General features: G+C 36.0%; 2 protein-coding genes across 2 annotated transcripts; one reads left to right on the forward strand and one right to left on the reverse strand.

Annotated features, from left to right (window-relative positions):
• Positions 1-1,068: 1,068 nt before the first annotated feature.
• LOC127254481 (protein PAT1 homolog 2-like) lies at positions 1,069-6,401 on the reverse strand. The gene is made up of 5 exons (XM_051279590.1): positions 6,257-6,401; positions 5,856-6,010; positions 5,535-5,591; positions 5,063-5,138; positions 1,069-3,954 (listed from the first exon to the last, which is right to left on the reverse strand). Exons 1-5 carry the CDS (start codon positions 6,318-6,320, stop codon positions 1,880-1,882), a joined length of 2,427 nt encoding a protein of 808 aa, XP_051135547.1. The 5' UTR covers positions 6,321-6,401; the 3' UTR covers positions 1,069-1,879.
• Positions 6,402-11,236: 4,835 nt separating this feature from the next.
• LOC127254928 (glucan endo-1,3-beta-glucosidase 13-like) lies at positions 11,237-13,948 on the forward strand. The gene is made up of 3 exons (XM_051280281.1): positions 11,237-11,393; positions 11,632-12,927; positions 13,379-13,948. The coding sequence occupies exons 1-3, from the start codon at positions 11,324-11,326 to the stop codon at positions 13,414-13,416; spliced, it is 1,404 nt and encodes a 467-aa protein (XP_051136238.1). The 5' UTR covers positions 11,237-11,323; the 3' UTR covers positions 13,417-13,948.
• The last annotated feature ends 328 nt before the right edge of the window (positions 13,949-14,276 follow it).

The following is a 14,276-nucleotide window of genomic DNA, read 5'->3' on the forward strand; positions in this document are numbered from 1 at the left end:
AAACTGCTCAACAGGATTGTTCTACTATAATCTATTTTTGCATCTAAAATTTGGATGTTGCTTCCAACAGGACTTCTGATTATAGCAAACCTGCATTTAAATCTGATGAAGTATACGGGAAGATTCTCGATCTCCAGGAAAAGGTAATTAATTGTCTGTTGTTCTTTGTATATAAGAAGGGATGAAATGTTCACTTGTTCATGAGCACTTGCATAACAGTAGACTAGTTTGAGATATTTCCACAACAGTTGCATTACCTGATGATGTTCATTCTGTCACATTCACTTGGCATATAGGTTACCAAAGTTAACAGAATTCCGAAGCCAAAGCCGAAAATTGAGAAACCAATCAAGGTAGAGATTGAGAGCGATGGTGACAAATCAAGTGCCCACTGATTCCCCATCTGATGATGAGCCACCAACGTCTTCTACCACAGAGGACCACACCAAGTCTGATCAGGCTGAAACTGAATCAGGCTCCCAGCCCCACGACTGAGTTGTAATCGACATACAGTGATGTGCCATGACAAACTACAAGGCACTGCCATGTATAGAGGTACTAAGTAATGAATATGATGATGGTTAGACACAGAGAGAGAGAGAGAGACAAAGGCATAGTGTCGAGCCCGGTTATATTATGACAGGCTTTTCTTCCATGGAATTCTTTGCAATATCATGCTTCTGCTATTTAACTACGTCCTTTGTATTTTGTAGTAGTATTAAAAACAAACGGCATGGCTATTATACCACACATTTTGGCAGAGAAAGAGAGAGAGAGCAATGCAATGCTCAATACATTGTTTAGTTGTTAATATAGAGGACAAGTGTTCTTGCCATAGTAATTTGTTTCATTCAAGCGAAATATTCAAATCAATAATCCATGTCTTATTGTTATTGGTATAAGATGATTAATATACTTTTTTTCTTTTCTTTGAAAAGGGTAGCTAATATAAGAAGATTAGAATACATGGGAAAAAGTTAAAGGAACAACTAATGCATGTATATTTATGTAATTTGCTTGTGTTTGGTTTTTTATTGAACATTTGATGCATACAGCAATGCCCAAATATTGAAGCAAAGACTTCATTTTTATATACTTTGCCTGTGTTTGTGTTTGTGTTTGTCAGATATCCCACACTACATATACAAAGTGAGAAATATCCACTCCTATTACATTCCTAATTAGAAACACAGCTTGGACAAATAAACAACATGCTATTATTTACTTGTTCTACAAGTAGAGAAGTAAGAACCTATCATTCAACAATTGAGAATCTCTGTCATTCCAGATTAACCTGGACACACTACTCCAAACCTCATCTTTCTCTGCTGAGGCTGCTGCTGTTGCTAAAGGTCGACGACAACTTTCTAAATTCTTCACATGAACAACAATTGTTTATTTCACCAAGCCATATGAGTAAAAGGGGAGAGACAAGCATCTCCACTCTCAATGGCTCACCTACCTGTACAAATCCACATCACAAACACACACACACAAGATCCCCATAGTCCTCTCTCCCTGTACAACATTGTCAAATAAAGCTCTCATGGTATAATAAAACTACTCCATAAGAGCTATGCAAGATACACTACGTTCGAGAAACAGGCAGAATATACACTCCTGCAGAAAAAGTAGAAAGGGAAGGATCCAAGTACGGGTGGGGAAGAGAGCAAGCAAAGGATTTACCGACCATAGGCATTGGATTACAAGAAATGCACACTTGTACTTAATAAATTCCACCCAAAATATACAATCCTCCATGACTCCATCTTCGCGCTGAGATTAGCAGAATCAGCAAGCGTAGCAACCATCGTAGGGGCAGATGCCGCAAAAATCATTGTACAACAAATAGCTTCAATGCAACTTGTTGCCTTCTCAGCTAGCCTCTCACTGATTCAGGATTTACCTGTCCACAATTTCCACCATGAGTATTGACCCCAGCAACAGGCATGGATCGCTGAGCGAAATTCATTAACAGTTTCTTCTGGCTTTCATCAGTGTGCGGGACACTAGCACGGAGAAGCTCCACAGGTATCTCCCTGCTGATAGTCTTAGCAGCCTCTGAGCCAAGCAATTCCGTGCTCTGAGGACTTTGAGTAATGAGTGATTGCAGTATACTATCATATTTACTCACACAGTATTTCGTCAGGAGACCAAAGAAGGCATCGAATGATGCCTGCCAAAGAACAGGATTAGCCATGCCAAACTGGCTAGTAGAATGAGGATCTCGTAGCAAGTGAGTGGCTCTTTCTAAAACAGATTTTAAGATAAACGAGGCACCATCTCCAGCATGGCTCCCAAGTGGACGAAGAGGTGGTTGTTCCGAGGAACAAACAACAGCAGCCAAACAAGCACTAAGTGCATTAAGGTCCATGCCGCTAACGCACACAAACACAGTTTTAGCAAGATCATTAACAGTATCTGCAGCTTCTGGATCAGAAGGTAGCCCCCCAAAGAGAAATCTCAGATGGCGGAAGATAGCCATGCAAACAATTCGAGCAAGTTCGCTACCTGGTGGAAGAAGCTGAAGAAACCTTGAGATTAGCTTCCGGCCTTTGGGAACAGAAATTATGCGGAGAAACACAATATCATCTTTGTTAGACAGCCCAACAGAGTTCCCACCTTTTCCAAGAGGGTCAACAAGCTGAAGGGAGGCAGCTAGGCCTTCTAAAAGAACATGGCGCTTCTGCCTAAGCTGGCTTCCCCCATCTTGGGGTTGAGTAAACTGCAAAAGCCGATCGATATCATCCACATCCAGAAGTAGATACAGCCCATCCTCAATTGTTATCCTTGCTGCAAACATCGGTTCCTGTTCCAAAGACTTATCAGATAATGTCTGTTCAGCACTACTATCTCCACAAGCAGAGGGAGGAGGGTCGAATTCAAGAAGAGGGCGGAGCCTTCGAACTGTAGAAAAACAAAGCCTTCCAAGACCATCAACATGGAGATGTGGCTTTGGTTCTGGAGCATTACGAGATCGGGAAGATTGCTCCTTCTGGTTGGATGGGCAGAATCGAATTGCTGATCTTGTTTCGGAAGATTTCTTAGCAAGGCTGGCCTGGTGGTAGTAATCATATACATAGGGGTCCTTGCCATGGGTTGCAGCATGTTGCAATTTAAGAATGCCTTCTATTTCCTCAGAAGACATGTACTTCGACTTGAACTGGGACAAACTGTCGCTCCTGTGGCTACTAACATCAGACCCTTGATTGGAGAACCGAACAGAATGTCTACCTTTTTGTGATGATTTAGGTTTTGACTCTCTCTTGTCAGCCAGTCTATATTTACTAAGATGTGTTGATGAAGGAACACTATTAAATATTTGAGATTGTACAGCTGATAAACGGGCCAAGTTCGGTTGCACTGAGAGGTGTCTTTGCAGCTGGGGAGATATCAGCTGCGAAGGTAATAAACCATTTTGATACTGATGCTGTAGTATGTTTTCTAATAAGATGGACTGATCCCCATGAAGAAGGCCAGCATGGCTATTCCAATGGTTTTGAAGATGATAGTTTTGAGAGAGGTTAGGTGAGGTCAGCTGCGACAAGTTTGAACCATAACGGAAGCCATGGGGCAAACCAGATAAATGTAGAGTGGAATTAGATAGAGGAGAGCTGTTCTGTGCGGAGAAAGGTGACTGAGATCCACACGAAAGAGATGATAGGTTAAGATGAGAATTATTCAGAGCGACTTGTTGAGATCCCAGTGGGGGGAAGGAAGCAAAAGATGATTTGGGGACTAAGATAGGCTCACTAGAAAATCGTGTCAGCTGCTGCGGTTGCTGTGGGTAAGATGATGTTCGGTATAATGGTTGTGATCCGGGATGAAGCGCAGAAGAGATGTGCGGCTGTGATGACCATCTCTTATTTTCTTCATAACATTCCGAATCAGACATGTGCTGGTCAAACCAATCAGGAAGATCGGCCTCCCGTGTCCATTCTGTAGCAGATGAACCTGTAAGATCCATTATTAATCAGAAAATTGAAGAAATTAGTGCACAACAACATGAATTTCTAGGGTACTCAACTCAGGCCTACGCATGCAACCGCAGTTAAAACACTTCATAGCTTAAAGCCAGTGATGATGGACTACTTCTAAATTCATAAAGGTACTTTGCCAAGGACATCTTCTTCTAAAGATTAAAACTAACATCCAGCCTTTAGCAACTAGTTTGGTGAAATGAACTATATAGCTGGTTAGCCATTTTTGAGTTGTTCATAAAACATTTTATGAATAAATACTAAAATAGTTGGGCATCAACTTTTTCAAAGAGCAGCTTCTGTTATCATAGTAAACTAGTATTTGTATGCATATGTAAAAACTAAACTATGAAAGTGGAATTACTTTAATTTGAAACCCATTACAAAAAGAACTGAATCATACTAAACTAGTATTTGTATTTATATGTAAGAATAAAACAATATATTTGTCGGAAGTAACAAATAATTTATTGATTATTCCATAAAATATGTGAAAATTTCAAAATAACATAGCATATCTGAACTTTGTAGCAGACTGACGTAACCTTGCTTTAATCTGCTTTCAATTAATTTATAGCATAAAAGAATTACTTGGGAGGTCTACAATGCGACGAAAAGAATTTATCAGTCAAGCCTATCAAGGCAAAAATCAGTTAATGCATCTTCAAGGTCAATGAAAGCATGGAACTCAATCATCATATTAAGCTAATCTCCAATATCACCAGCATTTGGAAAACAATCACAGCTTTGGATATTTGAAGATTTATGTAAGATCACTTGTTATGAAAGGGAGCTTATAATTTTAGGACACTCCAACCAAAAGTCGCCTAACATGGCTAGCAAAGGTCATTTACAAGCTTTTTGCAGCTTCCTCGTTCACACATGCACAATTCCATGTGAAATCAAATATTCAAACTTAACAGATAACAGCTAAAACATTGAGAAGAAAATTATCGATCTCTCCACTATGATACTATGTAATATATGCTGTGTACAATGCAACAATCACTAAACACATCAGAACACATAGCTTCAATACAATCATGATTCTGAAATTTATTAAAGTAAATCACATGACTTACTCTCCCTTGAGAAAGATCCAGATCCTCGATCTCCAATCACTCCGGGATGTCTTGGTTCAGAAACAACTTTATTCAACTGCGCGGGGTGGACAAAAGAGAAATAATTAAACGGAACAACACAGTGATGTTTCACATGTAGAAAGCAGAAGCCATGCAAAAAGATTGCTAAAATCCTCCAAGAGACTTGATGCCATTTAATTTTATTAAAAACAAGTACCATCTATTTCAGTTTGAAAACACACTTGCAGAAACATAGCATTTAACTTTCATAGGTATCATATGGTGTCATAGAAAAGCAAATGGCTTATGCTTGGTATATAACTTTCATAGAGATCTTGTAACATCGCAACATCAAATTTGAATAGAAGCAAAAAATTCTCATGACCTAGTAATGTATAACCAACTGAGAGCAACAGCTCAAAAGGGAATGTGTGAGAAATTAAGTGAGAATATTAGGTCCAGAGCAACTTACTTTGGCAAATGTAGTAGCTAGATCATCTATATCAGATAATGATCCTAATGCTGAGCCCTGGTAAAAACAAAATTATATGTCAGAGATCATCATTCATCAGGTACACACTAGGAGCATGAAGATAACTGATCGTAAAATGCAATTATACTGACAATCATGACCATGTCACTCCGACATGGTTGAAAGATGTGCTTGTAGTTATAAACATCCAGACATAAACAAATATATGAACTCCAAGTGACATTAATGATCAGTATCAGCAGAATCCCTAAACTTCCATGCTATATATAAATTCCAAAAACATGAACCATTTATTTGAACCTCATCTTTTTTGAACAAATGGTACTCATTCAACTCTTCGTCGACGGCACATCCAGGAACACCCTGTTCTTCATATTCCAAACCCCCTATTTCTACTTCATCCATTATGTCCTTTGCAAAGAACGCATACCGAGATGCATCGAACATTGCACTACCTGCGTGACACAATCAAGAAACCAATCCACAGAAAGTCAGCAGAAAAATTACATCCATGTCCAGCTAATCAATCTCACCGCAGGGAAAAATGAAAAATCAGCAGATCCCCTCCTCACAAATAAAAAACAAAAAACAAAAAACAAACAAATAAAATAGCAACGGATCGAAGCCAACAATTAATACAAATAGAGGTAATAAAACACAAAATAAACAGGGCAAGGGTGGAGGAGTAAGGAGGTACCAACCAGAAGATGAACTGCCGATTGGGTCGACGAAATCATTGAAATCTTTGGCGTCGGATCTCTCCATGACAACGACTCCAGTTCCAGATAGACAACGAAACGAAAATTCCCCCCTCCTTCAGCAAGCCCTTCCTTCTTTTCTCCACCGCACCGATACTTCGCAATTAGGGTTTAGAAACCAGGGCCGTCCCTGGGCTGGGCCATGAGGCGACCGCCCAGGGCCAGCCCAGGAAGGGGCCCAATATTTTAGGACTTTTGACGTATGTGTATATATATTATACTATTTATTTTTTAATGTACTAATTGATATTTAAACTTTTTTTTTAATTGATTTTTTTGGTGTGAATTGACGAATTTGTCTAGAAAAAAAAAATAATAGATAAAGTAAGGATAAAAAAGTAAATTACATGTATAAAAATAAAAATAGAACAATAATTATTGGACAAGTAAGACATTAATTTCTGGACGGGAAAATATTATATTAAAAAAATGTATATATAAAAATAAAAAAGAATTGTGACAAGTAAATATGAAAATAAAAATGAAAGTATAATAATAATTTAAAATTAATTATTTTATAGTTAGTGTATAAATATGTCTATTGCATCCTTAAACGAAATATTTAAACAATTATATAAATTTAATAGTATTTTTGGATTTTTATGTAATTTTAAAAAACTTAAATTCTTAAAATTATAATGAGCTTAAAAACGATTGTATTGTTTTTTCAAATACTTTGAATACGTTAAAACAACTTATTGTTACCTAAATGTTTCAATTGCGTATCAAATTTTATGAACAATTTATATAACAGTAACATCTGTTAAAAAAAAATTCTCTAAATTAACTTTATTGAAAATTTATTTAAAGTTAACTATGTCACAAGAAATATTTAATAATTTACATAGGCTATCTGTTGAAAATAAATGCTATAAACTACTGTAGTTGACAATATTATCAATAATGTTGCATGTAAAAATGTTAAGATGGGTAACTTTACATAATATATTATGTATTTTTATTTATATTTTGTAGGTATGCAGTGTAAATAGCTTTTTTTTATTAAAATTTAGTAATAAAAATAGTGATCAAGCTAAATATGAAAGAAATATATAAGTTCAATAAATTTGATTCAAATGTCGAGTTAATGTAAACTTTTTAGAATTAGATTTTTTGTTATTTAATTTATTTATTTTTAATTAAGTTTGTTCCAAAACTATTAGAGAACTTTTAAACAAATAATTTTTTTGTTAGGGTTTTGTTTTAAGTTTCGCTCCGGGTCCCGACGTGTCATGAACGGGCCTGTTAGAAACAGACAAAAAAATTCTCATCCACTGAGATATATAAAGAAACAGTGAGATTAAATCGCACCGATTCTTGTCTGTGTATATATATTCCCCTCCATTCCACCGAAATTGAACTATTTGATTAAAGATACAGTAAGTAAAAATATTTAATTAGTTAATAATAATTAGTTATGATTTTATCATATATTTATTTTTTTGTATAATTAATAATATATATAATTAGTCATGATTTTTATCATATATATTTTTAAATCATATATATTAAATTTATTTTAAAACTATAAATATTATTAATTATAAAAAATTAATATAATAATATTATAACTAATTATTATTAATTAATTAAATATTGTTATCTTAAATATTGTGTTAATAATCAAATGGTTCAATTCAGGTGGGAAGGATGAAGTATTTATATCAAAACTAGAAAAGTATCTATTGTTATGAGAAAAAAAATGTATGTATAGAGTTTTGTATGTATAGTTGTATATTTGTTAAAGAATGGATCCGGACATCCAACCTAAAACCAATTGGTAATAGGTGGAGTGGCCCTTTACCCTTATGTACTAAGTAGAGCTGACAATGAGTCGATTCGTGTCGAGTTAAATACTTTAAACGGATTAAATTACTCAACTCTAACCCCGTAAATTATGTTGAATTATTTAAAATTGAACTTAGTTTAAATTAATTTATGAGAAAATTATTAAATTATGATTATTTTACATTTATAATGAATATATTAATCAATATTAATATATTATAATCGGATTCGAGTTGAGAGCCTCAACCTTAACCCGACATGTTTACCCACGAACCCGTATACATAATCGGGTTGAAATATTTGATCCAAACTCAATTATTTCGTGTCGAATCATGTTGAATTATCGTGTCGGGTCAATTTTTGCCAGCTCTAGTACTAGGGGAGATTCCAAATTTAGCAATGTGAGTCAATATTCAACAATCTCTCTAATATAAATTAATATTATTGTTATTTGTTTGCTGCCGTCCAAAAAGCAATCAGGTACGGCAACCGTTCACAGTGACACCCCTAAGGTTTTCTTCTTTTCCATTTACCTCCCCTCAGTTTTTCATTCTACCAAATTTCCCCTATTAAATGTTTATTTACCCCGCCCAGCTCCAACACTATATTTTTTAAATAATAAAAAATAAAATCAGACAAACCCACTCTACCAACTAACTGAAATTAAAGTTCAATATTTAATTTAAAACTATTATTTGTTTTAATTGGATTCAGTATATTCAATGAAGGTTCCAATATGTGTGTGTCACATTATTTAATATATCTGATCCTTCAGATCTAAACCGACAGACGATAAAAAAAAAAATTGAGTAAAAATCCGATCCCATCTTTTTAAAATATATATAGTGATAATTTTAAATTTTTTTTAACAATTTTGAATAAATAAAATTTAATATTTGGATACTTTAAAGTGAAGTCAATTTTTAGGCTTATTTGCGTATTCTGTGTTGATGATAGTGTTTGTTTACATATATATATATATATATATATATTTATTTATTAATAGGTAATGATGATCCATAATAATCAACATTTAATTAGGTGGAAGCTTTCAATTGCTTCACTTAATTCCCAACACTCTGCTATTAAATAATTAATTGATCTGAAATATCCCATCCCAAATTAATAATTTCAATTATATGTACTATGAATTAAATTACGCTGTCTAAATTATTTTCATGTTCCTAGCAAAAAAAAAAAAAAAAAAACAATACCAGATGACTCTAATATTTTTTTTCCATATTAATTAAAAATATTAAGTTTGATTCAGTTGATAACGGGCTGGGCCTTGGGCCCATCTCTTTGATTCATTTTGGGCCGTCCATATCTATTCATCTTCCCAATTTGTTAAGTTAGTAGCTTGAGGTCATGTTTCTATTTTTAGCATAGCAACTCATGAGTTGAAATCATACATACAATTTATTTATTTATTTATTTTTTTGTGTATCCTTTTTATTATTTTTATTTAGAATTGTTTTTTTGGGGGGTTGTGAAAGGAATATGTTACCATCTTTATTGAATTCCTTGTTTTTCAACTAAAGACCAACACAAAGAAAGAGGGGAAAAAAAAAGTGAAAAAGTGATGTAAACTTTTAAGTTAGCCTCTTTACATATGTATTTTGATCCATTTATCAATATATATATATTTTAACAACATGATTATAATTAAATATTTTGCGTTATGATATTTTTAAAAAAATTAAACTTAAATAATATTCTATCTAGGATTCTCCAGACCACTTTTATTGTTGTCTCACATTCCTTGTATAGCTATCTTTTAAAAATCTTTAGAGAGGAAACAAAAGTTGAGGTTGTGAGAGTAGATTCTACCATATCCCTTTTTATCCATTCACAATCTACCTATTTTTTTTTTTTTTGGATGATATGGGAATCCGCACCGCTATCCGAAAGTGCACAATGGGTAAGCTTTCGGTTGAATTTAATATTCTACAAACCAACGGAAAAGTCATTTTTTGAAATTGTATATTTAGTGTTTTTGTATATTTCTTTTACATGAGTTATAAGAAATTATATACATAATATAATAATTTTTTATATTAAATATTGATTGTTTGTAAAAATAATAAAAATATTAATATTTCAGGATAACGTTGGAATCTGCAATCGCTACTCGAAAGTGCGGATAAATCTCCGGCCGAACCTAATACCCTGCAAATTAGATCCGACAGGCAAATCACGCTAGGCGAACGATTTTCAGTATATATATATTTTTATTTTATAAAAATTAATATTTAATATACAATATTATTTATTAAAAAATAGTTATTAAAAAAATAATATATATTGTATATATTTTTATTATAATTTAATTTTTAAAATAATTAAATATATATTCTAATTTTTTAATTTTCTATATTAAATTTATTTAAAATTATCAATATCATTAATCATATAAAAAATAATAAAATAAAAAATTATAATTCATTATTATTAAGTAATACTCCTTTCGTCTATCCAAATGAATTATTTAGAATTTTGTAATAAATTAACAAATAATAAAATTTTATTAATTAATGAAAACATGCAAAATTTTTTTAATATTTTTATTTTTTAATTTTATATAAAAATAATTATTTATATAATAATATATTTGTAATTTAGATAAAATTAATAATATTTTGATTTAAAAAATAATTATTTTTAATAAAATAAAAAAATACTTTAAAATATATCATAAAACAAATAAAAAAAAATATACGGACGAAGTAAATATATTTTTTAAAATAAGAGCGAATAAATTAGAAGTTCAGGGTTCTATAAAACATAAACAAATAGAAATAGTTACTGCTGCACAGGCTGGCATTGCGAAGTAACAATCCGCACCACGACGACAGTAGTCAAAAGAAAAATAGACACGTTAAATAATAAATCCCGGCAGCCTGAGATGATGCCACGTGTACCTACAACCTAATCGCGACCCTCGGTACTCTCACCCATTCAACGGTCGAGTCGACCCGCATGGGTGGGACCCACATCGCCCGGGACCACGTGCTGTGCAGGTGCTCGGTGCTCCTCCAACTTGGCGGGCCCCACAACAACCCTCCTCTCCTCTCACACACAGGCAGTATAAATAAGTATATGTTGTATCCATACATCTCATTTTGGTCACCACTCACCACTGCTCAGTCTGCTCTCACTCGCTGCCGCTGTACATAACAACTGGAGGCAAACCCTAGTTTCTCCATCCTCCGGCGGCCCCAAATGCTCGCGCTCATGGACGTCCTCTGCATCTCTCTTGTCTCCTTCATCCTCTCCCTTGCTGCTCCAGCTGGTATTCATTCTGTGCCATATACGAACCTGCTGTTGCTTTCCTTATTGTTGTATGCTGAAATTGGAACGGAATGCATATCCACTTGTGGTTTTCTATTTTCAAAGTGGTCGAGGAGGATATCTGTCTGATATTCCATTCCGCCTTGTGCTTTTTCGCTTTTTTCCAAAATTCTACGGGAAATGTAGCTTTAACGCTTTATTCGCTCTTGTTTTTTGTTGTTGTGTGTTTGCTGCTGCAGATTGTGGCTCCATTGGAGTGAACTATGGCAGAATAGCTAATAACCTCCCTTCCGCAACCAAGGTGGTTGCTCTGTTGAGGTCTCAGGGATTGGACCGTGTCAAGGTTTACGACTCCGATCCGGCGGTTCTCAAGGCATTAGCCGGATCCGGTATAAAGGTCACCGTCAATCTCCCTAACGAACTACTTTCCTCTACAGCGGGGCGCCCTTCCTTCGCCTACGCTTGGGTACAGAAGAATGTCGCCGCTTACCATCCATCCACCGCCATCGAAGCCATCGCCGTTGGGAATGAGGTATTCGTCGATACTCATAACACTACCAAGTACCTCATTCCGGCGATGTACAACATCTATAAAGCGCTGATGAAGTACGACCTACATAGCACGGTGAAGGTCTCGTCGCCTATTGCGCTCAGTGCCCTGCATAACTCCTACCCGTCCTCAGCGGGCTCGTTCCGGCCGGATTTGGTCGAATCCGTTTTCAAGCCCATGCTGGAGTTCCTCAGGCGGACCAAATCGTCTCTGATGGTGAATGTCTACCCCTTTTTCGCCTACGAATCGAATGCTGATGTTATCTCTCTCGATTACGCGCTTTTCCGGCAGAATCCCGGCGTCGTCGACGCCGGAAATGGCCTGAGATACTTCTCCCTCTTCGACGCTCAAATCGACGCCGTTTTCGCCGCAATGTCGGCGGTAAAATACGACGATGTACCGGTCATCGTCAGCGAAACCGGATGGCCATCAAGGGGGGACAAAAACGAGCTCGGCGCAAGCATCGAGAATGCCGCCGCCTACAACGGCGGTCTGGTCCGCCGCGTCCTCACCGGAGGCGGCACTCCCCTCCGCCCGCACGAGAATCTGACCGTCTACCTCTTCGCACTCTTCAACGAGAACAAAAAGTTCGGGCCTACGTCGGAGAGGAACTTCGGGCTATTTTACCCCGACGAGAAGAAGGTATACGACATTCCGTTCACGACGGAGGGACTGAAGAAATATGGAGACTCCGTGGGATCATCGATCCCCGGCGGCGAGCAGAGGGTGTCGACGGCGAGCGGGCAGAGCTGGTGCGTGGCGAGAGCAGACGCGGGGAAGGAAAAGCTGCAAGCAGGCCTAGACTATGCGTGTGGGGAAGGAGGGGCTAATTGCCATCAGATCCAGCCAGGTTCCACGTGTTACGATCCCAACACGGTAGAGGCACATGCGTCATACGCCTTCAATAGCTACTACCAGAAGAAGGGCCGTGCCATCGGCACTTGCTACTTCGGCGGAGCCGCCTACATCGTCACGGAACAGCCCAGTGAGTACCCTACTTCGGACATTTTTACATCATATTTTACTCTATCATTATCGCTTTATCAACCATTTATGCATATCGAATTAGAATTAGCATTGGATTATATTAATGTATTTATTTTATTGTTGTGTAGTAGTATAGTAGTGGAGGGGGGAAGGGGTTGTGGCAAACATGTGGGGGGTAGGGGTGAATATGAATAATAAATTGTTGAATGATGGGAGGGAGGACAGTGGGGGGGGGGGGGGGGGGGGGGGGAGGAGGGTGTTGGACAGGTAATTTGTGTGGCACGTGACGGGGGCACACCTTTTCTGACAGGATCTGGACGCATTTGCCGTCAATACACAATTTCTTTAATTGTTTCTTTGCATTTTGCATTTACTGTTTTACCATTTACCAACTACCATGCATATGTGAGGGAGGAAGAAATTTATTTTGCTATGTTCATTATCTGCAGAGTATGGGAAATGTGAATTTTCCACCACCGGCAATTGAAGGAAGGAAGCAAAAAAGAGCAGGCATGAGGACGATATTGGGAGGTCAAATTTTCTTGCTTCTATCAAGTCTATCAATCGTCTCTCTCTCTCTCTCTCTCTCTATTATAAATATTTAGGTTGATTGATTTGAGGAGGGAGAGATGCAGTGCGAGTAGTTGTGTTGTACTACCTCTTGGCGGGATGCTGTAGTTACTATTGGTATAATTCTTCTACTCAGCGACTACTACTACAAGTCTACAACGGTGTTAGAATTAAATCAGATTATTATTATTATGAAATAAATATATATTGTTTCCATTTGTTTATTATATATTCATTGTTGTCTTCTTTATTTTGGTTGGGGGAATCTCCTTCCTCCTGTTGTCTGCTAGTGCTCGTTCTTATTTTAGGCCTTTAGGCGCAGCGATGTTACATTAATTTATTTAAGTGAGTGGCAGGTTTATATGTAATTATAAAAATGAATATGCCTGTATTTAAACCTGTGTGCAACGCTGTGTGCTCTAAAATTAAATGAAGGGAATTTGGTAAAAGCTACGACTTTTACTTGTATTTTTTATGTTTAGGCGAATATATCGTTACCATCCTATCCTGTCAATGTATAGAACATGAATAATCATTGTGATTTAAATCGGCATAAAATACTTTTACTTTTTTTTTTTTTTTTTTGGCCATTAGTTCACTGTCTGTTAAGATTATTTTTAGACACTTTATTCACCGCTGGAAAAAAAAAGAAAAAGAAAAAAAGAAAGGTCTTTTAAACGGAAGATTGAAATCCCAACTGAATGTTAAGATTAATTAGATATATAGCAAATATTGCTTTAATTTGATTTATTAATGCAACGACCTAATGTTATTTTA

Source organism: Andrographis paniculata, unplaced genomic scaffold, assembly GCF_009805555.1.
Source record: "Andrographis paniculata isolate CXL003 unplaced genomic scaffold, ASM980555v1 Contig52END, whole genome shotgun sequence".
NCBI lineage: Eukaryota > Viridiplantae > Streptophyta > Magnoliopsida > Lamiales > Acanthaceae > Andrographis > Andrographis paniculata.